The sequence below is a fragment of the Stigmatopora argus genome, chromosome 9 (genome assembly GCF_051989625.1).
Source record: "Stigmatopora argus isolate UIUO_Sarg chromosome 9, RoL_Sarg_1.0, whole genome shotgun sequence".
NCBI classification, from domain to species: domain Eukaryota; kingdom Metazoa; phylum Chordata; class Actinopteri; order Syngnathiformes; family Syngnathidae; genus Stigmatopora; species Stigmatopora argus.
This window is the reverse complement of record NC_135395.1, coordinates 5931199-5955822: the sequence shown is the minus strand read 5'-3', so window position 1 is coordinate 5955822 and position 24624 is coordinate 5931199. Positions and strand designations below refer to the sequence as shown.

Sequence of the window (24624 nt, the reverse complement as noted above, 5' to 3'; positions counted from 1 at the left end):
AATAATAATGATGATAATAATAATAATGGTAATAATAATGATAATAATGGTGATGATAATAATAATAATTATTATAATAATAATGATAATAATAATAATGATAATAATAACGATAATACTAGTAATGTTAATTGTAATAATGATAATAATAATAATGATAATAATAACGATAATACTAGTAATGTTAATTGTAATAATGATAATAATAATAACGATAATACTAGTAATGTTAATTGTAATAATGATGATAATAATAACAACAATAATAACAACAATAATAATCATAATAATGATAATAATAATAGGGAGTACAAATGTGTTACTTTGAAGGGAAACTCTTACGAAAAAATCATCGCACGTGGTATTTCTGAGATACTGTATGAATCATAAGCACATTGTTACGGTCAGTATCATAAGCAATTAATTCTTCCAGTAATGGTTGTTTTCTCACTCCAAAACAGAAAACAACCAACAAATAGTAAATGTTACTTTGCCGATATCTACTGGTGAAAAAGAGTATAGCAAGTCTTGTGCGCATATAAGTTGTACCCTTGATTCAGTCATAAAAATACGGCTTATATGTGAGAAAATACGGTAAGTCAGGCGAGTGAACCACTACACCAAAGGTACATTATCAAATAAGGATCGATATCAGACTTCAGGTGAAATTGGTGACGAGTTGATCTGTAGCTTAGTAGTCAGCACACTCGACTTAGTACTAATGTAAAAAAAATGTTGGTCAGTGTTTGACATGTCGGCCTCACAGTTCTGGGGTTATGGGTTCGATCCCGGGGTCGGTCCTTTGCGTGTTCTCCCCGGCTTGCGTGGGTTTTCTCCAGTACCCCATTGTCCCAAAAACATGCATGCTAGGCTGGTTGAGCACTTTAAATTGCCCCTAGGTTTGGAGGTGAGTGTGAATGGTCGTCTGTCTCCTTGTGTCCTGCAATTGGCTGGCCACCGATTCAGGGTGTCCCCCGCGTAGTGCCCGTAGTTAGCTGGGATAGGCTCCGGCATCCCCACGAATGAATAATACACATTTTTTCCTCTTTGCCAATCCTCCCAGTCAAAACGGTTTCTGTTTTTAAAATGATTTTTGGGGCACTAATTCTAAACCTGATCTGTTTTTTTTTTTCCATCAAGTAAAGGACCATAAGATTACTGTTTAAACAAAAGCCATTGTGCATAATTTGTTTTTCATCCACATTTTCAAACATTACAACATACAAAGAAATATGACAAAAAGCATGACAGCTAAAGTTTTATATTTACAACATGATAAAGGATAAGGCTACTGTAAAATGTCCAAGTAGTAACAAAATAGGCACTACATCAACAGTGGATGAAAAAAAAACTTGGAATGCAAGAAAATGTTTACTTTTAAATTGTTCACCAGTATAAAATAATTTACAAACAAATAGCTATTGTAATTGTAAACAACTTGGCCCTTCATGCATCACAATTGTAGCTCCTTTTGGTGTGTGCATGAGATGCTGTATGCAGAGAAATGAATACTTAAAGTGGACAACGAATCTAAATCTGGTTGTGTTTTAATAACTTTCAGTGCCATTGACAGTGATAGATTTGCAATCATGTGACTACATTCTTTTCATAATCTTACATTAGTGCGTCACTTGTAGACATCCAGTCTATTTTTAACTAGCAGGCTGAACACTCGTTCAATCGCTGGATTGAACGTGTAACGCCGCCAATGGCATCCAATGAGTTTACTACGGCAAACAGACACATTTTTGTGCAATTAGCTCTATCTATAATCTGTATCAACATTTTATTTATATAGAATACTTAAATACTGTACAAGTTTTTCCACCATAATCAATTTGATTTGGAACAAATGCTTATTGAATTGACAGGGGGGGAAACTTTTAATGCAAAAGAAATGTTTTGCTTTGTTTAAAAAAAAAAAAAAATTTAAAGACTCCTTTGTCTAGTCCTTGCTAGGCCTCCGTGACCGAGCTGTCGTCCTCATGGCTCCTCAATTGCAGTTGCCAATTTGTGTTGGTTTGTGCAAAACGTTCAAGGCCTTTGTAGCCTTGGGAGAACAGATACTTCAAGTACCAGTCCCACAACTTGGTTTGCTGCAAAACACAGGCTATTTAACGATCACGTATGTACAGTGTTAACCTGCTTTAATGGTGATTCTACATACCTTGATAGAATTGAGATCCATGTCTCTCCTATGAGGCCAATGCTGATAATGATAAAGCGAGAGAGCATTGTTACCGGGAATTTCATACATGAAAGAAATGCAAGCTGTTTAATCATTTAATCCATATCTTGTGCGCTTAATTGTCCAAGTGCTGTTCTTAGTATGCTTTTGTCCTTGCTGGTAAGATATTTCTAGGGTACACAAGTGTATACATAACATGGGTGCACAAAGAGAACGGCATTGAATGTTTCACGACTACTACTACTAGTAATAATTTTTTTTCTACACTGCTGCCTTCTATTATTTACATTCAAACACAACTTTGTAATGCTGACGCCTCTTGCCAAATGTTAAACTGATGTTTACGTTGCCAAATATGGAGTCTGCATACCTTGAACTACATACATACGGTTCACATAATGGAAAATAAGTAATATAACAACTTTAATCGTATGTATATTTTCCCTAATATTACTTCAATGTCTTAATATTAGGTTAAAAGTAGTTCTATGTTACTACGTCGCCAAGCCATCAGCCCGTTTCGTTCACATAAAGTAAAAAATAGCAACTATCTTTAAATCGTGTAAAATCACGTTTTAAATCCTGAATTATACCATGAAAGAGCGTGACCAGATGATTCGCCTAAAGACGTTTCGCCGACGGACGTTTGACAGACGAACAGGTCGCCGAATGGACGTTCCGCCGAACGGAGGTTAAGCCGAAATGGGATTCGTGCGCTCGCCCCGCCCCCGGATCGTGTGTTTACAAGTTTTTCAACCTCGGCCCGTGGGCCATATACGGCCCCCGCCGCCGGCGTTGTCCAAATTATAGTAAAAATCAATGATTCATTTCCCTTTTCCGCTCATCACTCTCAATTTATTAGTCTACCGTCAATAGCAGCCCGGGAATAAGCACTCTTGGGCGGGCATGTCAGCCCGGGATTAAGCACTCTTGGGCGGGCAGATGTAGCAGAACCGAGCCGTGAAATGACAGCAATCGGGTCAAATCTATCCTAAAACAGCATGTAATGATTAAATACAAATACTGGAGCTCTTTGGACATTAGAACCGAGCCCAGGGAAGTGAATTCCTCGGTAAAATGTCGCGATGATGTCGTGATAAGGCAAAAAAACGTCTATATACGTCCATTCGCCAAACGGCTCAAAATGCATTTAATGATTAAATACAAATACTAGTATTGTATATACAAATAATAGTATTTGTATTTAATCATTAAATGCTGTTTTCGGCTGGATTTGACCGAATTTGAGAGCATTTTGAGCCGTTTTTAGGCGAATCATCCGAGTACCATGAAAGAGTTAATTCTCAAAATATTATAACCTTAATCTTGTAATTTTACACTGTATGACTTCGTTTTTGTAAATATGAAATAATATTTGGACTATTCTCGTAGTCCTATTTCGATATTTCTTTATTTGGCCTTAGTTGACTGAATGTTGAGGCAACTGAAGATGTGAATGAGAAAACATTTGATTGTCCATTTCCGTGTCATGGCTGAAATCTCATGCTGAAAGATCAACTCGACCGTCTGCTCTGTGGCGCAAAATTCAAAGCACAGCCAACTATAGGCACGAGGTGGGGGGGCAGCCTGAAATGGTGACCAGCCAATTGCAGGGTATGTTGTTACTACATTTAAATGCAACATCCGCCATTTAATTTATTTGGAATAGTTTATTCATGCAAGACAGAATATTCAAACCTAATTTCTCTGCAACATTATTTTTTGTTTTATAACTGGGGCTCTCAAATGTCATACAAAAGTAGAAGGCAGTACAGTAGTACCTCTACATACGAGCAGCTATACCTACGAGATGCTCGAGATACAAGGAAAATTTCGAGCAAATAATTAGCTCTAGATACGAGACAAATTTCGAGATGCGAGAAAGCCAGGTGGCCATGACATGAAAGGCTGTTTATCATTGTAGCACACTGTCTTTTTTTGCCGCATCTCTTTCGTGTATAACAGATATCTACGAGCACTGGCCGGTTTCTTCACACGAGTTTCTCCTACACATGGACCAGAAAACGCACAACGCGCATGCGCGGGCAAAAAGAGGACTTTCTGGGTAATGAAGTATACTCGTGCACACAACACCGATAGCCAATGGCACCCTTTCTCAGAATAAAACTTCATTACCCATAATCAATACGTGGGTAGGCTGAGCTGTTGCATTTTTTCAGTTCTGTTTTTCCTTCCTTAGCCTGTTAGCTCCCGTGATCGCTCATTCAAGACTACTTCTCGTTGGCAAGTGGTCGTGCATTATCCTATTGTGAGGACATTTGTGTGCATCATTTTCGGAATATTTTGAAGGCAATACAACAGCAAACAGTCCATCGATAGCGAACGCGAGGGTGGAGGCGTGGCAAACAGCTAACCCGGAGAACGAAGGTAAAAAAAATAAAACAAAATTAGAATTCAGTTTTGTGTGAAGTTACATTAAACGTATGTTTGAGTGTGTCTGTATATATTAATCCAAGTTAATTTAAATGTATTTGTTCGGTTACGAGTGTGTTGTCGTGGAAAGTCCCCCTGACCCCCCCCCCGCGAATTTTTTCTAATTTTAGTTCTATTAAACACATTTTATTACTATTAAACCACTAGTTATGTGTTACATTGTTAATAGATGGCAAATTAGAAGAAATAAAACATTTTTTCCAATCCAATATCCTGTTTTTGGTGTTTTTTTAAGAGGGTTGGAACAAATTAATTTGTTTTTAGTTCATTTCAATGGGAAACGTTCGTTCGAGTTACGAGAAGATCGACATACAAGCTCAGTCCCGGAACGAATTAAGCTCATATGTAGAGGTACCACTGTACTGGAAAAACATCATTGGTAAGAAAGTTGCTCTCGTTTTCTGCATTAGTGAAGGCAAAGTGTGCACCAGTAAAAAGAGAATTTAGCACACAGACTAAGTCCTCAAACGATTCGCCGGCTCACAGCGGGATGTTGGCGCTGCGACAGAATCAAAAAAGACTTGTGTGTATTATTAAACATGATGAAAATTATGTCTCATACTGCAGTTTTAAATAATAAAATGCTCACTTAGGTATTAATGTATGTTGTATAAAAGATACATTAATACCACATGTGATTCACTTCTATTGAGGAGTCTGACATTTCTTAAAGTGGTAAATCAATTTAAAAAGGTCATCAAGGACCTGTGTGTGTCCCAGGATGGACAAATTTTCCAGTGTTTGAAAGCCTACTTTGCTCGTAAAAAGTGGGGTGACTCTAGCTAGTCACATGACTTTCGAGAAAACCGACCTGAGTTTGAACTGTGTTGTTTATATATTTAAAGAGCTGCAATTTCGAGGAACTTACAAAACTGTCACTGCTCTAGGAGTGATTTTTTTTGCGAGCCAATAGAAATCCAATAAAAAAAATATAACCTTATTTAACAGTTAAATAGTCAGCTCATCACAAAAAGAATAATTTGCGGCAGCCTTTGATACTTTTCTGTGATTTAGGCTTATATAAATAAACCTGACTGAAACTGGCAACATGACTATTTCCTAAGAATAAAACTGAACTCTCGCTACGTATGCGCTCTCTCACCTTGCGGTGAAAGTCGACTGCGTAGCCCATGAAGGCCGGGTGATGGAGAAGATCAAAGCTTTTGGACCAATCGGGTACTTTGTTGCTCTTCAACAGCCCTTCCTTCAGCTTCACGTTGACACCCAGGAGCATCTTGCCGTTCCACAGAGCGTTGACCATGTCCACTATGTAGAGGTTGAAATCATTGAAGGTCTGACGGCTGATACGCAAAGACTGAAGAAAGAGGAGGTTGTTTATTTACCGCGTCTCTTTGTTGTGTTGATTCATTCCCACAACACGCAGGGGCTGACTGCTTCATTTAAGAAGCCATCGGCACTTTTCAAATGAAAAATAAGGCTGACTGACACGTACTTTCAAATATCAAAGCCTAGGGTTGAGCTGGAATATAAATCAACAACTTTTATTCACCTGCCGTGCACGAAAAAGGTCAACTAACTTCAACAGAGAAGCGAATTCAATGTAGAACTGCAAGACAGTGTTTTGATACATACCGATATACATATACATATATATACATACGTACGCATACATACACGCATACGCATACATATACATATATATATACACACACATATATACATATATATACATATACATACATATATATACATACATACATAAATATACATATACATATACATATATATATATATATATATATATATATATATATATATATATATATATATATATATATATATGTGTATATATATATATATATATATATATATATATATATATATATATATATATATATATACTGGATTGGTCCAAATATAGTGTTTTTGCATTGAAATAAGTGTTGGTCGTCTTAAATTCGGTGTCTAGAAAGTATACCCAATCACAACGCCAAATGGCACCAGATATCTTTAAAGCGAATGCTGAATACTGATGGTTAATGCAGTTATTTTGTTGTTTTATCGTAGTAGATTGGTTAATTTACATTTCAAAAACCAGAACTCATTCATTTACAAATGTGATTGCACTTTAGTTTCCATGTTTAAATGTTCAGATATTAAGATGATAGTTTTTGCATGCAAAATAACATGCTTTTTCTCTCGAATATTCTGTGATAATCATTTGTTTCAGATGTACTGTGGTAATTATTTTCTGTATAAAAACAAAATTTTGTGTTCAAAGTCTTTTTTCAAACTTGAGCTAATTAGGTGCAGATACTGACTGTTGAATCAAGACATCAACAGTGTACCCCCTATTCTTCAACCCCTTCATCAACTTTGCTTAATTTATTTTATTAAATTAATAGTGAATTTGAGTGTATGTGAAGACAAACCATGAGGTGAAAATTTTCTATTGTAACATAAGTAGCTCTGCTTAGCTGAGGTTGGAAAACAATGTTTTTTGTGTAGGTAGTTGAAGTATTTTGCATACCTCTGTGATTTTCTCCTGAGTTTTTGCAAATGCCAGGTTCACTTTGTATCTGCCAAAAAAGGAGTAAGTTAATAGCGTACAGTAAAGAAGAGAGGAAAGCAGAGTTTTCATCATTTTGATAATAATGAGCAATTACAGTAATACCTCGACATACGAGCAATTTGAGATACGAGTAAAATTTCGGGCAAATATTTATCTTGAGATACGAGACAAATTTTGATTTACGAGCATACAGCGGATGCAAAAGGCTGCTCATTAGAACATTATGGGCACTGTCTCTCTCCCCACAACTCCCTCGTGTAATGTCTCTTCGAGCACTGGGCAGAGCGTTGCATTTTTTCAGTGTTTTTCCCCCGTTAGTTAGTGCAGAATGGCGGAGTGATCGCTAATACGAGGAGTATATACTACTTCTTGTTGGTAAGTGGTTGTGCGTTATCCCATTATGAGGACATTTGTGTGCATCATCTTTGGAATATTTTGAAGGGAAGATAAAAGCAAACCACCTTTGATAGGTTCCTTTTAGCTGCAGCTGAAAGTCAGGGTGGAGGTGGGGCAAATAGAGCCAACCCAGGAGAAGAAAAGGTATAAAAAATGTCAAACAAAATTAGAATTAAATTTAGTGTAAGATTAGATTACATTTATTTTTTAGTGTGTCCAAGTTCATTTAAATTTGTTTGTTATGTTACGAGCGCGTTGCCATGCAAAAAGTCTCTCTCTCTCTGTCCCTCTCTCTCCACTCTGTGAAATCCGTCTAATTTTAGTACTATTAAACTTCATAACCACAAGTTATTTGTACTCTGTTAATAGATGGCGAATTAGAACAAATAAAAATGTTTTTCCAATCCAATATCCCGTTTTTGGTGTTTTTTTCAGAGGGTTGGAACGAATTAATTTGTTTTTAGTTCATTTCTATGGGAAACGTTTGTTTGAGATACAAGTAAATCGACATACGAGCTCAGTCCCGAAACGCATTTAACTCATATCTCGAGGTACCACTGTACTTCTAATTTGTTACCCTAACATTTTCCCGATGTGCGCCTGAAACACTGTTGTATAACCTTGTGTTGAAGTTAATTGGTAGGTAGTTTCATCTATAAAAGCTTTCAAAAATTGCAAGCAACAACATATAACGGAAGGCAGGGTTTGGATATTTCGCTTACGAGTCATTCATTATCATAAATTATACATTAGTATATAAGTGTGAAGGTGCCATCCTGTCCCATCATTCAGTAGGAATGCGGCGCCACATTAAGATAGATGGCTGCAGGCTCGTACTTGTACATGATGTGGGCCAGGCCGTCCACGTTGACAGGGTCGGTTGCGAGCAGCGCCGGATAGAAAACGCCGGGCGGCGGCATCATGATGAGGGGGAGCCCGTACTGTAAATACATGTCGCACACCTGGAAAACATATGAAGTACATGAATAAATGTTTGAATTCCAGCATAAATATTCTTGCAGGGAGCTGGCAGTCTATTATGTTTTTGACATTGGAATTCCCAGCATGCCATACGGTGGAATTTGTGCGCATATAAGCCATACCCTGGATTCAGTCATTATTTTTTTGGCGACAAATACGGCGTATATGCAAAAAAATACGGCAATTTATTTAAAGTTGGTAACAATGACATGTTTTATTGTTGTGGTTTAATCTTTCCTAATGTAGAAATTACGGTTGTGTGTTCATAATCTGTTTGTTTTAGTTATTCAGCATAAGTTTGGGTCATGTGGTGACTGATGACACCCCTGTTTGTAGAATCGCTCTTGCCGAGTCAGAATATCGCCTAAATGATTGCCGATTGAGAAACAAGGAAATTAAAGTGATAGTAATTGTTCTATTGTCACATCACAAAGCATTACGGCCATTAAGATTACCAACGCGAAATAAAATGGAAGACAATCACTCAATTATCTTGCTTTACCGTCATGTAGAACTCCAGGACAAAGTTGAGCAGGAGCATGTGGCTGCTTTCCACCTGCAGCCCTACGGTGGCCAGGTGACCCACAAATTGCACCAGCTGGAACACAGAATCCTTAAAGCCTGACAGAGTCATGAATCTGCAAACAATTAGGAAAGTATTGAAACAGCAGACCAGAGAGTACAAAATGAAGGATCAGAACACTTACATTGAGGTATGACTGTTGACGCTGATGTCCATATCATCCTCCAGAGCGTAGACCGAGTGCCAGATTAGCCAATTTCGCAGCATGTTGTTTAGACATTCCAACAGCCCACACTGAAAAGGCAGAAGATAAAAACTAGTGCTATTAAATCACACATGAAATTGGCAAGAAACAAAAAGGGACAAAACACTCACCTTGAAAAACAGGGAAGAAGTGAAGTAGATTTGTTTTAGCGGCTCAAACAGAAGTATTCCAATCTCTGGAAGGGGAGTAAGAGATTTTTATTCATTTGGAAAATATTGCCACAGTCATGATGTGTCGATACATTTAAACTCACAATACAATGCGCCTCGATATTCCACGGTACAATACAATGTATATTGTACAAAAATGTTTAAAAAAATACTATGAATATTATTTTTGTTTCATTAGCACAGGCAAATGCAGTACAAATTACAGTATAAAAAGGCTGAAAAACAACTGTGATCGCCTGTCATCTCACATTTTGGGGATTTTGGGCTGGGAAACGATATCATATATAGTTCATGAAATACAAAAATAAAAAATCATTTAAAGCCAACACTGTGGGAACTATTGCTTCTAATTATTATTATTTGTTATTTTGAAATAAGAAACAAATAACAAACACATTCATATTTTCTTAAAAGAATAGCCATAGAATTCTCAACAGTGCTGGCTTCTTGGGCTTTAAGACCACTTGAAAGCAAGCTAGGAGGAATCAATTGGCTGCAAAGCGTCATTGCTTCTTTTGGCCATCACGGCTTCCCTTGGGAGATACACACAGAAACCTTGCTGCCACCTTCCGTCAAAACTGTTGTCGTACACCATATTGCTACTCGTTCCTCATGCCTCAACAGCATGCATTGCGGCACTACAGATCTAAATAGGGTTCAAAGTTATTTTCTGTGCTAGTTATGCTATTTAATTTATTGTTTTTTCAGTTTTGCGTCGTAACCGTGACTTTGAATGACCTTTGATTGAATGGTGTCTTATCACTTCTCATTACTCTATAGATATTATAAGCAGGCACTGACCCTTCCTGCCTCATGAATGTTTTAAAATTCCTAGGGAATTTGATGCTGGGTCAGTAAAGCGATTTACCTTAAGTATTAATGAGCTACTACATTTCTTAAATTATAAGGCAGTGTGCCTAGTCTATATAACGTGACAAGCAATATTCTTTCGTAAATCTCGCGCACAGTATGCCGTATATTATAATGAACTTACTATGGCTTGGGACCACAGAGATGTTGCTTATCAGGCCGAGAATTTGTGGTCGCATGAGGAATCCGTCCCAAACAGTCAGGAATTTGTAGAGAAACATTTCAGTGCTAGTAAACCCCTCCTAGAAGAAAAAAAATATGATAACAATGAATACACAAAATAAAATAAAATGATGTGAAGAAGATAACAAGCACAGTGGCTCACTTGAAGAAATTGGTTTGCCATCAGCAGCCTGTCTAAAAAGTGACGCGCCTCGTCGGAATTCTGGCTGGCGCCTCCATCTCGGCAAAGCAAAAACTCTGGGGAAGGAACGTGAAAAGTTTAAAATTATAAAGGGTGCCACATTTCAAATTCACGGCGTGTTCGTTGCCTGAGTTCCCCTCAAATCCTTTTTAAACCTCGCACTGAATGATGGCCATTAGAGCCAGAGTTCAGCTGGTGGTTAGCAATTTGGGCCTCAGAGGAATGACATGAATGACATCTGCGCCTTACCTTCTTGGAGCGCGTAGCCCAACCAGAGGTTAAGGCGGAGGAGGGCTGACTCTTCCTGCACGAAGTCCAGGTAGTGCAGAGCCACGCTGGTGGACAGCAGAGAGCCCATTTGAGCTGGAAGCTGGTGGGAAAATGAATTATCCGATAGAATCATAATGGGACAAAAATGAAATATGCATAAACACAAAAATAAGGGTTTCCCCCAGTGCTCAATAAGCCTGGCAGGCCCCCAGGCTTATATTGCTTCTGTTTGCAACGGCTACAGCCTACAGCTGTAACTATTGAAAACCCTGATGAAGTTGGCATTGTTCTTGTAGTAGAAGGTATTGGAAAATAACAGCTTTGACTCATGATTCTATTACTTTTTTCCTTCGCAATATTACATCAATCTCTTAATATTACGCCAAAAGCAGTATGTGCATCACTATACATAGGGCGCCCCTACTTCTCCATCCACCTTTGAACAGTACTATAATGGTTAGTACAGCATCTTTTTTTATTTTTGTGTTCTGTGTTTTTTATAGTAGTATAGTATTAATTTAATATATGAATAGAATATATTATTATATTATTTTGAGGCAAACTTTGACTTTACATCCAACAAAAATGGAAATTCAGGTTATATCACCAGCATAGGAATGGAACTCCTTTATAGTTTGAGGACTCCCGGAATACATAAATTAACCAATTTTTTAAATAAGTCTGGTTACATGTTTGAATGCACGATGGCAACATCTCAAGGTCAATATGTGAACAACCCAGTCCCAGCAAGACACTGTTGCTCTAAATTACATTGTATTGTATATTGAAGCTGCATTTTAAAACTTTGCCATTTTCTTAGACTTTTTAAATTTTGTTAATAAATATCTCAAGACATCATTTTAATTTGTTTGTAAATTCTCTAGGAGAAACCATGTAAAATGAACAATGATATTTCTGTAATTAAATATACCCCAAATTGGCAGAGGGTACGTTCAAGTCGCATAAAGGCAGACTATTACAAGATGAAAAATCGCCCGGTCTGCCACCTTTACTACTTTTCACAGAGCTACAATAATCTTTCACCAGCCTGTAATCCTAATAATTGAAGCCCTGAGAGATTTTATACTATCACTTTTAATGTGTGAACAGCTCCTCCCTCTTCAAACATTGCAGGCACTTTGACAGCGTAAAATGCCAAATGACAAAGAGAAGAAAAGAACAGTTAAAGCACAACGGAGTAGTTTAAAGACAAAAAGATTGATTGAATAGTTATGTGTACAGGTGATGGTCCTAATTACGGGCCAGGACAGCAAAATGGCTCACTGAATTTATTGCTCATGACAGGGTGAGATACATAATTGAATTGAATGCCTTTATTGTCATTATACAAGTGTAACAAGATTTAAAGAAACCAAATAGATTATTGGACTTTATAAGCGGCTTTAAAGCTTTTACAATTAATCCCTCGGTTGTTTTTCTCTACTTTTATGACCTGTATAAAAATCAATGACATCGTAGAAAGAGATTATCTGGGAGGGGAAAAAACTGTAATGAAACTAGTTTAATAGTTAGTTTTAAAGTAATTACAAGTCAATGAAATTTCCCGAATACGGGATGAATAAAGTTATCCAATCCAATCCAATCTATACTGTGTGGAGTTAGGCCCATTACAAAAACAGGGTTACCGCGCCATCGTGTGGGGAGGAAAATGTTGGCAGCCGTGTGTGTAAGATTTGTCGCTATTACATCTTGGTGGTTAAAGAACCTAAAAGACGTGCTAAAATATTACGTTATGCCACGTTTTTGACAACAAGAGATCATCAATATGCATGCTCCAATATGTGAAACCAGTCAAGAAGATAATGATGACAACCATTATGAAATATGCTTATAACTATGCAAATTACTAAAAAGTTACATTTTAAAGCTTTGTCAGTGGCCTGGAGGGAAAAAGGTAGATCGCGCGAGTTTGGCTCCTCGAAAAATAGATCTTGAGCAAATTAAGTTTTAGTAACCCCGGTCTATGCTATGGTCTATGTTATGATGGGAACAGGACACATTTAAGTAGGTTTGCAACTCGCCATATGTACCTCAATACGATGCATGTTCTCCAAAAGCTCGGGAAAGGTCCGCAGCTGCGCCACAGGGATTAATTCCATACGGGATGATAACTCAGTCTGAGGCTCCGTATGAACCCCGCAACTCAGCTCCGGCAGTTCCAAGTGCCGGTGTTTCTGAAGGGAAAAAAAACAGCGAGTCGACGATTAAACATTCATCTGCGAGGATAATGGCATCTAGAAGAATATGGCTTCGTAAAAGTAGAAGGGGTCGTGCGATGGGTTCTCACACAAAGTCAATTTAAAAATTAAAAAATATTACGAGATCAATGTTGTGATATTACAAAAATTAAAGTAGTAATTTTACGTAAATTAAGTCATATTGTAATATTACAGGACCCCGACCTCGGATAAAGCGGAAGATGAGATGATATAAAATTGTAAAATGAGATAATGTCGTTTCGTGTCTAATTTTGACATTATACGTGAATCTGTAGCTGTTTGATTTCACAGGCAGACTTTTGGCGGTGAGTAATAAAAAAATACTTTTTACCTAATATTAGGAGATCAGAGTAGTATTAGGAGAAAAAAAATATAGAATTACGAGTTTAAATTTGTTATAGAAGATATTTGTCTGAACACAAAAGAGCAGTTGGCGGCGGACTTAGTGCAAGCAACAAACACCGAAAGGTTTGAACACAGCATTAAACCAGGGCAAAAACCTTCATACCCTTTTCCTCGGATTGCTCTGATCTTTAAATGTAAGGGTCACACCACCAGTGGGGTCAAGTGACGCCCGATTCTTTTTCTGGATAAGAGCTAAGGCAGATTTCCAGGGTGAGTTGTGATTCCTGAACCCACTCTGTGACGACATAGAGCAAAACGTCAGTAATCATTATTATTCTTGGTTCAATCTATTTGAATTGAGAGCACTGGCAGTGAAAAACCTTATCGAACAATGTACTTACCCTCATTCTGGATGGAACAGACAGTGTCACAAGTTCGGGACAAAAGACTTTATAAAGGGACAATAGGTGCAAAAGGAAAGGCTGTTGTCCCTGAGAAAACATCACATAAATTCAGCACATGATTAACCTTTATTACCTATATCGGTAGCTGAAACCTACTAAAGGGGAGTTTCTGTTCATCCTTTCAATATTCCATACCACTTATCCTCCCAAGGGTTGCGGAGGGTACTGGAGCCTATCCCAGCCAACCACTAAAGCGATGTAAACGCTAGTTCATGACCAAGGTTCAGGAGACGAAGAAGATTATGAGGAACAATCATTTCGCAGGGATAACGGTAGAACAGTGCACACAGAGCATAAAAGCAGAAAGACTATAACACAGCCAAAATGAGCGATTATGAGATGCAGGACAACGCCAAACCTACTCACTAAAAGCTCCAAGTGAAGACTAAGACTTCCTGTCATGTACTTTTATCCGCATTTATGAATGCTCGTGCGGCAGAGAGTCCAGTTTTTAAAATATATTCACAAAATGTTTAAAATAAATAGTACAAATGATTAGTGCACCAGAGCGGCCCGGCGGCTGAGTGGTTAGCGCGTCGGCTTCAGTGGAGGACCTGGGTTCAAATTCAGGTCGCACCACCTGTGTAGAGTTTGCATGTTCTCCCCGGGCATGTGTGGGTTTTCTCCAGGTACTCCGGTTTCCTCCCACATTCCAAAGACATGCATTGTAGGCTGATTGGACACTCTAAATTGCCCCTAGGTATGAGTCTGAGCGTAAATGGTTGTTTGTCTCCTTGTGCCCTGCGATTGGCTGGCCTCCAATTCAGGGTGTCCCCCGCCTCTGGCCCAAAGTCAGCTGCAATAGGCTCCAGCATTCCCCGCAACCCAGTGTGGATAAAGCGATTCAGGATATTGAGATGAGATGAGTTCACCTACCAGTTTGGTTTGAAGGTCAAGTAGCTTTCGGACCCGAAAAACTCGCACTGCCAAAACATTTATGAACGAAAAGAGAAACTCAGTAAACAACTCCTTTCGGCTTTCAATGTCACCATTGGCTTACCGTTTTGCTTACTGGTCAGGAGGTATAAAAGGTGGCAGATGTAGGGACACTGAAATGGCATGAAAGCGAGTGAGCTATGTGGTTGTTTCATTAACATTAATGTTGTTGGCTATATACATACCAGATTTTCATCTGTGACATAGCTAAAAATGAAGCCATAGATGGCTCTTAGTTGGTCTTTGGCGTCAATCATGTCAAAAACAGTCAGCACCCACTTTATGAAAAGAACCTGCAAATGGTAAGGAATTGGATTCAAATATAAACTGAGGACAGAAACTCCCTCTTTATATGCAGTTAAGTTGACTCACTTGTGTACTAGTGGGAATTTTTGAGACGCCCAGCCAACCTATGGCTCGAACCACGGCATCTTGAGGCACCACCGTAGCAGGGATCAGACATTTGAGCACTCTGGCACACAAACTCGTTCCTTAAGATGAGGGTTGGGAGGTGGGGCATATAGATGAGCATATTTCTTCAAACAGTATAAACAAATTAAATCAGCTTTGCTTTGAGAAATCAATATTACAGTTAGATATTTACATGATATTTATATTCCAACTTTTTGCAACATCTCACTTTTGGCTCTTATGTAAATTTGCAAATAAACATAAAGCCAACAGTCATATGATACAATAGTAGTTATAAGTATACAATATATACACAGGCCAATAAGTTGACTCACTGCAAAAATAATCAGTAAATAATCGACTATTAAAATTGAATTGAAGGATAGCAATCACAACAACATCAAAGCCCTCGACTTAACGAGCAGCTGTAACAGGTCATTCATGTTAGAGCATGCGACAGCCTGCAGGAGAGACAGGAAAGAAGCGAGGCTGCACCCGAGCAGAACTAACGCAGTTTTAAATTGATTTCATCATCTTAACGACCGAGACCAATATCCATCCAAGTCCAAATTTCGGCTAATCTGTCGATCTATTCCTCCACCTTGATTTCCCCCCATGCGTTTGAGTCCATTGAGTACACACAAATAGTTGCAAGAATAATCGATTATCAATTTCATTAGCAACAAATTTAACCATCGATTTGTTGTTGCGGGTGGACTGGCGGATATGTGGTTAGCATGTCGGCCTCACAGTGGGGGACCCAAATCTAGGTCGGTCCACCTGAGTTTGCATGTTCTTCCCAGGCCTGCGTGGGTTTTCTTCGGGTACTCCGGTTTCCACCCACATTCCAAAGACGTAGGCTGATTGGACACTCTGAAATGCCCCTAGGTATAAGTGTGAGCGTGAATGGTTGTTTGTCTCCTTGTGCCCTGCGATTGGCTGGCCACCAATTCAGCGTGCCCCCTGCCTCTGGCCCGAAGTCAGCTGGGATAGGCACCAGACCCCACCGCCCCCCCGACCCCCTTGACCCTAGTGAGAAGATGAGAGATTTGTTGTTGCAGCCTTAACTATGGGGCACTGCAAAAAAACAAAATATCCAGTTTGCAAGAGAGCTATAAAACTTACCCATGCGAAGGCTCATGGTAAACTCCAGCATCACAGAGATGGCTTCAGGTGGGAGACCTTTACTATACGCCGCCAACTCCACCACAACCAGGTTCCTCTCAACGACATCATTGCCCTTTAATGGAGTACCTGCCTTAACTGGAAACAACATTATTAAGTCTAACCACTTAATCGAGTACAGTGGTACCTCGTCATACGACCGTTCGTCATACGGAATGCTCGTCTTACGGGGGAAATTTCGATCGAATAATTCGCCCGTGATGCGGTCAAAATTTCATGATGCGACCAAGCCAGGTCGCCATGGCATTTTTTTGTTTTTGCATCTCTTTCTAAAAAATATGTCTACGAGCACTGGTGGGCGGACTTTGCATTTCCACACCCGTTTTCCCCCCACTTGGTCTACATTTACATACCAGGTAAACAATACGTATTACAATGGACCGGCAAAGTTTTGCTAAGAAAAGGCGACCGTTGACAATGGACATGAACCGCGAAATAATTGAAAAACATGAGCGTGGGGTACGTGTTACCGAGCTCGCTCGGCAATACGAGAGGAATACGTCAACCATATCCTCCATCCTTAAGCAGAGGGACGCAATTAAGGAGAAGAGGCCGACCAAAGGACTATCTATCATTTCCCACCGGCGCAGTGACATTCACGACGAGATGGAGAACCTTCTTTTATTGTGGATAAAAGATAAACAATTAGCAGGAGATAGCCTGGCCGAGTCTACCATTTGTGAAAAACCCAGCCGAATTTACATAGATTTGATATCAACGAAAGGAGAGCCTTCAACAACTTCACAAACATTTAAAGCGAGTCATGGCTGGTTCGAAAAATTTAAAAAACGATCTGGAATACACTCTGTAATCCGACACGGAGAAGCGGCGAGTTGCAATTCGAAAGCTGCGGTGGAATTTATCAAGACATTTGCCTTGATTATCGCCCAGGAAAATTACACCCCCAGCAAGTTTTCAACTGCGATGAAACTGGTCTTTTTTGGAAAAAAATGCCCAGGCGAACATTCATCGTGGCAGAAGAGAAGGCATTACCGGGACACAAACCTATGAAAGACCGCTTAACGCTAGCGTTGTGTGCTAATGCCAGCGGTGACTGTAAAATTAAGCCACTACTGGTGTACAATTTATTCAAGAAATGCTTCGATGTGACAGATGACACAGAGCTAACCCTTCGTGAATTTTGGAAAGAGCACTTGATGAGGCAGATGTGAATGACCTAATCGCCGAGCACCACGAAGAACTCATGACACAGGATTTAATCGACCTACAGGAGCGTGAACATTTGTTGCCGGAACTTAGTAGCGAGGAGGCGGTGGAAGAGGCGGCTACAAAAGATATCAAAGACATGCTCGCGAAGTAGCAAGAGGTTTCGGATTTTATAGAAACGATTCACCCTGACAAACTGGCAAGTGGTCGCACATCATCGTATTATGATGACATTTGTATGCGACATTATCGAAATATTTTGAAGGGTAGACAAAAACAAACAACTCTTGATGCGTTCGTTTTGAAGACTTCGGCGGAGCGGCCAGGTGGTGTCAACCCGTAGAACTATGTAAGGTAAAAAAGATTACAACTAATTTAGAAGTTAGTTTTGTTTGAAGTTACATTAAAGGTTGAGTGTCTTTTTTTTTTAGTTATCCAAGTTAATTTAAATTTGTTTGTTCGTTTAAGAGTGCAATGTTGCCGTGGAGAAAGTCACCCCGAACAGTCCCCCCCCCCTCCGCCCCCGTGTGTGTTGTTCTCTCCCCTCCGCGAAATGTGTCTAATTTTACTCCTATTAAACACATTATTACTATCAAACCACTCGTTATTTATTACTTTGTTAATAGATGGTGAATTATAAGAAATAAAACATGTTTTCCAATCCAATATCCTGTTTTTGGTGTTTTCTTCAGATAGTTGGAACGAATTAATTTGTTTCCCATTCATTTCAATGGGAAACGTTCGTTCGAGTTACGAGAACCTCGTCATACGAGCTCAGTTCCGGAACGGATTAAGCTCGTATCTCGAGGTACCACTGTATTAGGTGTGTCAATAGTGTCAATACGTTTGACAACCGTTCACAGGTAAAGTGAGGCTATAAAAAAGACAATGTTAAAACGCCTGTAGTACAGTATGTAAGTATATATTACACAATTGTATAATTATTATCATTATTTATTGAGCGAAACATGGAAGTTTCAAGTGTTCTAGTAGCATGTCAAAATTTTGCAGTTATTTATCTCAAGTATACGCAAACTACGTTAGAAGTTTTAAGAAGTTTCGTTTATTATAGGATATAACCGATTTTTTGTCACGTTAAACAAATTCGAAGTTAGGCACGTTGCAGTAGCAACTGACAGGGAAAACAACACCGAGTGACGTCACCACAAGGCGACGTACCGTAGTGCGAAATACCTAAATTGCGTGGAATTTAGGCCACAAAAACCATTGTTTCATCACCAAAACACTTATTTTATCCAACAATTGACATTTTAAGTGGAAAAAAAAGTCATACCGTCCGAGAAATACTTCACGGCCACAACAAGCGGATTGTCGGCATCTTTTCTCCGTCTCTCTTGTTCAGCGAGTCTCTGACTTCTGTTTAAGCTCCGGTCAGGCAAAGATTTGTCGTTTGAAGATGATTTGTTCGAATCCGACGAGTCCGACATATATAAATTCGCTGCCATGTCTAAAATCGCGTGGACGGTCGACACTCCCCTGAGATCCGCATTTAAAAAAATATTCAATTCGCGCGGCCGTTTGTTCTGCGTTTGCGCAGTAGGACCTCAGTTGACGAGGTGCATTGTGGGTGATGTAGTGTTACGATTTCCTTACCAAAAGTAGTGCTGAGTGATGCACATTTCATGTTTCAAAAGCCAATAAAAATGTTTTCAACACAAATGTGGGAAGCGTGAACTTTGTTATCTTTTGTGTATTCATTCATTCATCTTTCGTACATCGACCTCCAGCCGTAGGGCAATTTTTTTGTGTATTGGACTTCATTTTTTGTCAGGCATTAAGCAGCGTGGCAAAATCCATAGAAAGGGACCCTAAATTGCCCCTAAATTAACCAAAAGTAAACCAGAATTGCCCCAAAATCAACAACCCCATCCCTAATTTATTATTTTTCCCATTGGTTTAAACTGATGTCTTTTCCCTATTTCAAATGATTCCCTTTTCACTGCACTTTACATTCATTTTTAAACATTCAAAGATGTTTTCCCTCATTTGATAAAAGATGAAACAGTCAAGGTGCATGTAAAAATTTGTATATTTTAGACAAGATACATTGAGACATTCACAGCATTTATAGTAAATATACAGCGAACTGAGGTATTTTCAATTTTGTTTCTAAAAGATGAATTGAAAATCATTGCTACTCTCAAAGGTAACAATTAAAGAATGTATGCAGTTGCTCAACAAAATAAATTAAAAATGATAATTGAAGCAAAACAAGATTAGAGTGTATCAGTGTGGACGAAACCAAGAAGTCACTATTCATAAACATTAATGTAGCTTATTGATCTTTTCACCAACAAAGCAATATTGTCAAGATCAAATGTTTTCACAAGAGTTGACGACTTGTACAGAACTTCTCCGGAGATTTATAGTTAAGATTGTAGTAGTAACAGAGTATTTACGGTAGCGATGCTAAGACGAGAACAATTGAGAACATAAAAACTTAGATTATCATTCCCATTATGAAATAATAATTTGCCTCCTGCATTAGTCAAAACTAAAACTGTCTGGTAGTGTAAACAAATGACATTAAGTGAACCGTTTATCCGGTATTTTGAACATCATCGACCAATACAATTATAAATAAGACATTCTGTAAAGGTTACTGGTGCAGTTACTTGAAGATTATTTCATTCTTAGATCATACTTTACAACAGTGTATAGCTATCAAACCAGTATGAAAAATGTTAGTGACAAATTACAAAAGAATCTTAAAGCAGAACAAATAAAATATAGAAAATGAGCAATTTTTTTTAACAAGATTTAGGCTTTAACGTGATAAGCATGTCAAAACGCTGATGCAGTAGCGAATTGACTGATGTTTGTAACGCGACAAAATAAATATTATACTTTAAAAAAATATATCAAAGAATTACTTAAAACTGATCACATTATAATGTAAAATTGTTATTTTTACTCATGTATAATTATGGACAATGTAAAAAATGATTCTGTTATAACGTAAAAATGATCAAGTTACAATGTAATAAGACATTAAACATGAAATCATTATGATATGTGAAACATTTCACTTTGCAAGGTAAATATTCAATTCAAACCAAAATGATTAAGTTTTAACGTGAAGCACTTGAAAATAATTATTATAACATCAAAATTATCATTTTACAACGCAATGTGTAAAACAAGAAATCATTTCAATGTATGGAACTAAAGTTGCAGTATAATTAGCATAAAACTCCAACTTAAAAATCATCCCGTCATAACATAAAACGGCACTTGAGTTCTCTTATTACAACTCATCACGATGATCAATTGCATCAAAACGTGAGGTTTTCATTACCAGTTGTCATCAAATTTGTACAAAAAATTATCACGTTGAAACGTAAAGACCCCCCAAAAATATTTACCTCATAAGAGGATTAACATGTGAAAATAATTGAGTTATTCCGTCACGAGACTTCTTTTCCCCCCGATATGATAGCGATACACTCCCTAAAGTCTTCTCCCCATAGTAAGGCGTTTATCTAATGAAAAAAGTCAGTTCATTTCCACAATTCCACGTTGTCCAAGTAATCCTCTAAAGTGCCAGTCTCATCCTTTTCCCACCATTCTGGAAGCAGCCCATCAGAATCTTCTTTGGCGTCTTCTTGGGACAGAGTAACAAAATGATTTTCCGTCAGGGTGGGTGCTTGAGTGGGCTTCTGCTGGCGTCCTTGCATCGCGGCGAGCCTCCCTCGGAGCCGCCTCCTTTCCTGCTGCCGCCTCTCCCGGGCCTGCCGCCGCTCCTGCTGCCGGGCGAACTGGAAACGCTGCAGGAAGAGATCCCGCGCGTACTCGTAGAGTTCCACATCCCAGCGGTTGAGCTGGCGGATCCGCCGCTGTGTGTCGGTGGGGACGTCCAAGCCGGACGCCCGCGTGCCGTTGAGTTGCGTGAAGGGAGCGATGAATGCTAAGCGGAACGTGCGTTCGAAAAGGTACTGGGTTTTACGCTGGTACTCGGTGAGGCCGTAGAACGCCATGCCGCGCAGGTTCCGCTTGGCGCTCTCCAGGAGGACGCCCCAGCGCTCGTCCTCGCTCATGGACGACACGTTGTAGCAGCCCACCAGACTCAGGTCGGCCAGCATGCGCGTCTGCCGGTTGTTGGCCAAGTTGTGAGGGCAGTCGGTGAACTCCTGGAGGGTGCAGCCTGACCAATCGTCGCCCGGGTAGCAGCTGGGAAGTTCGGACGACGTAGGAGAGCGGCCGTCACACACGTGCAGAGACGCCTTCCAGGTGGCGCCGCGCTGGACATGGCGCCACTCGCTCAGGTACCGGGATACTGGGTCTCTCAGGATGGTGATGTAGTAATAGTTCCTACTGGAGTAGAAAGAAGGTCAACGTCAGTAAACAATGAGAATTTTTCAAATAAAATTGAACTGCTGTCATACCTCTACTTACGAATGCCTCTAGGTGCGGAATTTCCAGGTTACGAAAGCTTTTTGTATGCAAAGTCCAAAACTTGGGTGTTTGCGGGGTCTTTGTTTGAGTGCCATGTTTTTATTTTGTCGTCGTTTTTATATTATTGTACATCGTGTGTCGCTCGAAGGAGAAATATGACACCATTTTTATAAAGAGTTTTTGGGGAGATTCAGAGACGGGAAGAATGCTAATTTCCAACCTAGTTGACTATTTCCTGCACAGCTACTTCATCGCTGTTCCATAACCATTACCAATTTTTTTTCTTCTCCTGTCTCCATGATTTGAAGCACCCAAAGTAACAAAACATGTTTTGAGAACCTCTTTATTCAAACTATTGTAGTGCTACTAACACGGTACAACAGCATTACAAGCTGGCTAAGTGCAGTGGATGGTGCTCAAAGAGAAGCATGTTTTCATTCTAACACTAAGGTGGATGGTGTCTATACAGTGAAATTGATCTGCAAGTTTTTCCAAGGTCTGTTGTGTTTTTACCGAGTTTAAAAAATAATAATAATTCAAAAAACTCAAGAAATGGACTTGAGATAAGAAAAATATCCAAGTTACGAAAACCCCCTAAAAGTACATAGATTCCTTATCCATTATTTCATTTTGAAAATATTGCCGCGGAAGCATTGATTCTCACTTTAAAATCTCCCTACACCATATACTGGGTTCTTATTGGCTGTCTCACAACAACCCTCCATTTTTCTTTGACCCATTGTCTGCTTAAAGTTGCCAAAGGCAATCGTCTTTTTACAGGTTTTTTTTCAAAACGTTCAAGCACTGCAAAATCAGGTAAGAACCAGCAGTGACTTATAAAATGGGTGTAGAATTGCATTTCAAAGAAATCATAAAACGTTAATGCTTGTTGTTGATTAATGTTGTTGTTTGAATTCTAAATGCTGTGTTTATTAAATGTGTTCGTGTGTTCTTGCTTTCTCTCGTTCCCACGCGTTTCAACACGGGTAGATTTTGTATATGTACTTGCTATTTATTTTGTGACATTAATAAATAAATTTATGATCATTTTCTCTCATTTTTGTGTTTCTCACATCTTTCTTACAAAATTGGGACATTTTGACCAATTTTAAAGGGTTTAGTTGGTAGTTGTGTGAGGACCATGGAATTAATTAGAGAATTTACATATAAAGTGCTGCTCTACTTATGAACTTTTCACGTTATGAAAAAAGTTCTGGAACCAATTAATTTCGTAAGTAGAGGTGTGACTGTACCTGAATGTTTCAATAAGCTTACCTCTGCATGCTCTTGGGTGCTTCCCGTGAGTCCATCCGCGCCGGTACACAGCGGGTCAGCTCGGTCCAGTCGGCGTGGAGCCCACAACTCCAGCCGGTGGAGAACCGGGAGAAAAGCCAGGTTTCCTTCTTGCCTGGCCTGAGGCAGGTGCACTTTTTCTGGCCGGCGTGGCACTCGCACGGCCTCTCTAGCTGGATGTTCCGCACTAGATGACGACCGAACGTGGTGCCGCCCGTCTTCTGGATGTGCAGAAAAACGATGACATCATCTCCCTTGATGTTGAAGTCCACGGCGCGGTTCAGGTCCACCTTGGTGAAGTTAAAGCGTGGGATGAAGCGCATCAAGGCACCATCTTCTGAAATGTACGGATCCAGTTTCTCTTGGACTTCACCGTCACTTGTTTGGGAACCTGCGGCCATGTGAAACCAGGACCCCAGTTGATGGAGCATTTGGCACTCGGTCCTGCTGGGACACACGTACTGAATCATGATGACGCTGAAGATCAACGCCATGAGCAGGACCACCAGAAGCCTGTGATGGCTGCTGGACTTGTCATCCATTTTTGCAGAGACCAGCAGAATAACATCACTTGCCCGAACTAACTGACCTCCAAAATTAGAGGTGTTTTTCTTCTCCACAAGCTAGTATTTGAGACCCAATCTAGATCCCGTGTCCTGATTTTGACATGGTATCCATTTACACTTGATTTCTTAAGTGTCAAATGACTTCACGGAGTTGGACATAAACGTATCGCAGAGGTTTTTTAAGGGAACATGCGACGAATTATACCTTTTAAACTCTATAAAGATTCGTGCAAGCATGACCACCACAAAACAATAACATGTAGCCGATAGCGTGCTGGGTAGCTAACACTTGCTACACCCGTTAAATAAAATGCGACGTATTTGCAATTTTCGTCATATTATATCCAACAATACATGAAAATACCACAGTGTCTTCGTCGTTCATTTTGTGCTGTTTGTTAAATCCTTAATGGAATAAATGTAAAAAAAACGACTTTTTGATAGCTGCAAATCAAAAGACTTGCACTGGGAACAGACCGATTTTTGACCTTTCTTCCCGGCAGCCCTTGCGTTGATTTCGGGGAGAAATTACGTCATTGCTGTCTTAGCAAACCTTTTGTGGGCTACATTATGAAAAATAGAATTTG

The 24624-nt window shown here is 39.3% G+C and overlaps 2 protein-coding genes across 4 annotated transcripts; both read right to left on the bottom strand.

The window, feature by feature from the left end:
- Positions 1-1531: 1531 nt before the first annotated feature.
- cenpi (centromere protein I) lies at positions 1532-19312 on the bottom strand. The gene is made up of 20 exons (XM_077609518.1): positions 19057-19312; positions 16536-16673; positions 15372-15490; positions 15185-15292; positions 15064-15112; positions 14940-14986; positions 14001-14090; positions 13763-13894; positions 13066-13209; positions 10994-11114; positions 10706-10800; positions 10505-10622; positions 9451-9515; positions 9260-9369; positions 9055-9190; positions 8409-8533; positions 7134-7182; positions 5745-5957; positions 2168-2209; positions 1532-2096 (listed from the first exon to the last, which is right to left on the bottom strand). The coding sequence occupies exons 1-20, from the start codon at positions 19226-19228 to the stop codon at positions 1956-1958; spliced, it is 2214 nt and encodes a 737-aa protein (XP_077465644.1). The 5' UTR covers positions 19229-19312; the 3' UTR covers positions 1532-1955.
- A 481-nt stretch (positions 19313-19793) lies between these two features.
- hs6st2 (heparan sulfate 6-O-sulfotransferase 2) lies at positions 19794-24531 on the bottom strand. 3 transcript variants are annotated; one of them, XM_077610029.1, is made up of 3 exons: positions 23762-24531; positions 23454-23692; positions 19794-22097 (listed from the first exon to the last, which is right to left on the bottom strand). In XM_077610029.1, the coding sequence occupies exons 1-3, from the start codon at positions 24011-24013 to the stop codon at positions 21284-21286; spliced, it is 1305 nt and encodes a 434-aa protein (XP_077466155.1). In that variant the 5' UTR covers positions 24014-24531; the 3' UTR covers positions 19794-21283. The 3 variants fall into 3 exon arrangements, with proteins under 3 accessions (XP_077466155.1, XP_077466153.1, XP_077466154.1); XM_077610027.1 differs by having other exon boundaries at positions 23454-24531; XM_077610028.1 differs by having other exon boundaries at positions 19794-22094; positions 23454-24531.
- Positions 24532-24624: the final 93 nt, after the last annotated feature.

Coding starts and splice junctions, on each gene's coding strand:
- cenpi (XM_077609518.1), bottom strand. CDS start 19,228: ATGGCAGCGAATTTATATATGTCGGACTCGTCGGATTCGAACAAATCA. Junction 8,534..9,054: donor TCCTGGAGTTCTACATGACG/GTAAAGCAAGAT, acceptor TATGTTTTCCAG/GTGTGCGACATGTATTTACA. Junction 7,183..8,408: donor CTGGCCCACATCATGTACAA/GTACGAGCCTGC, acceptor CTTTTTTGGCAG/ATACAAAGTGAACCTGGCAT.
- hs6st2 (XM_077610027.1), bottom strand. CDS start 24,013: ATGGATGACAAGTCCAGCAGCCATCACAGGCTTCTGGTGGTCCTGCTC. Junction 22,098..23,453: donor GCACCCAAGAGCATGCAGAG/GTAAGCTTATTG, acceptor TTTCTACTCCAG/TAGGAACTATTACTACATCA.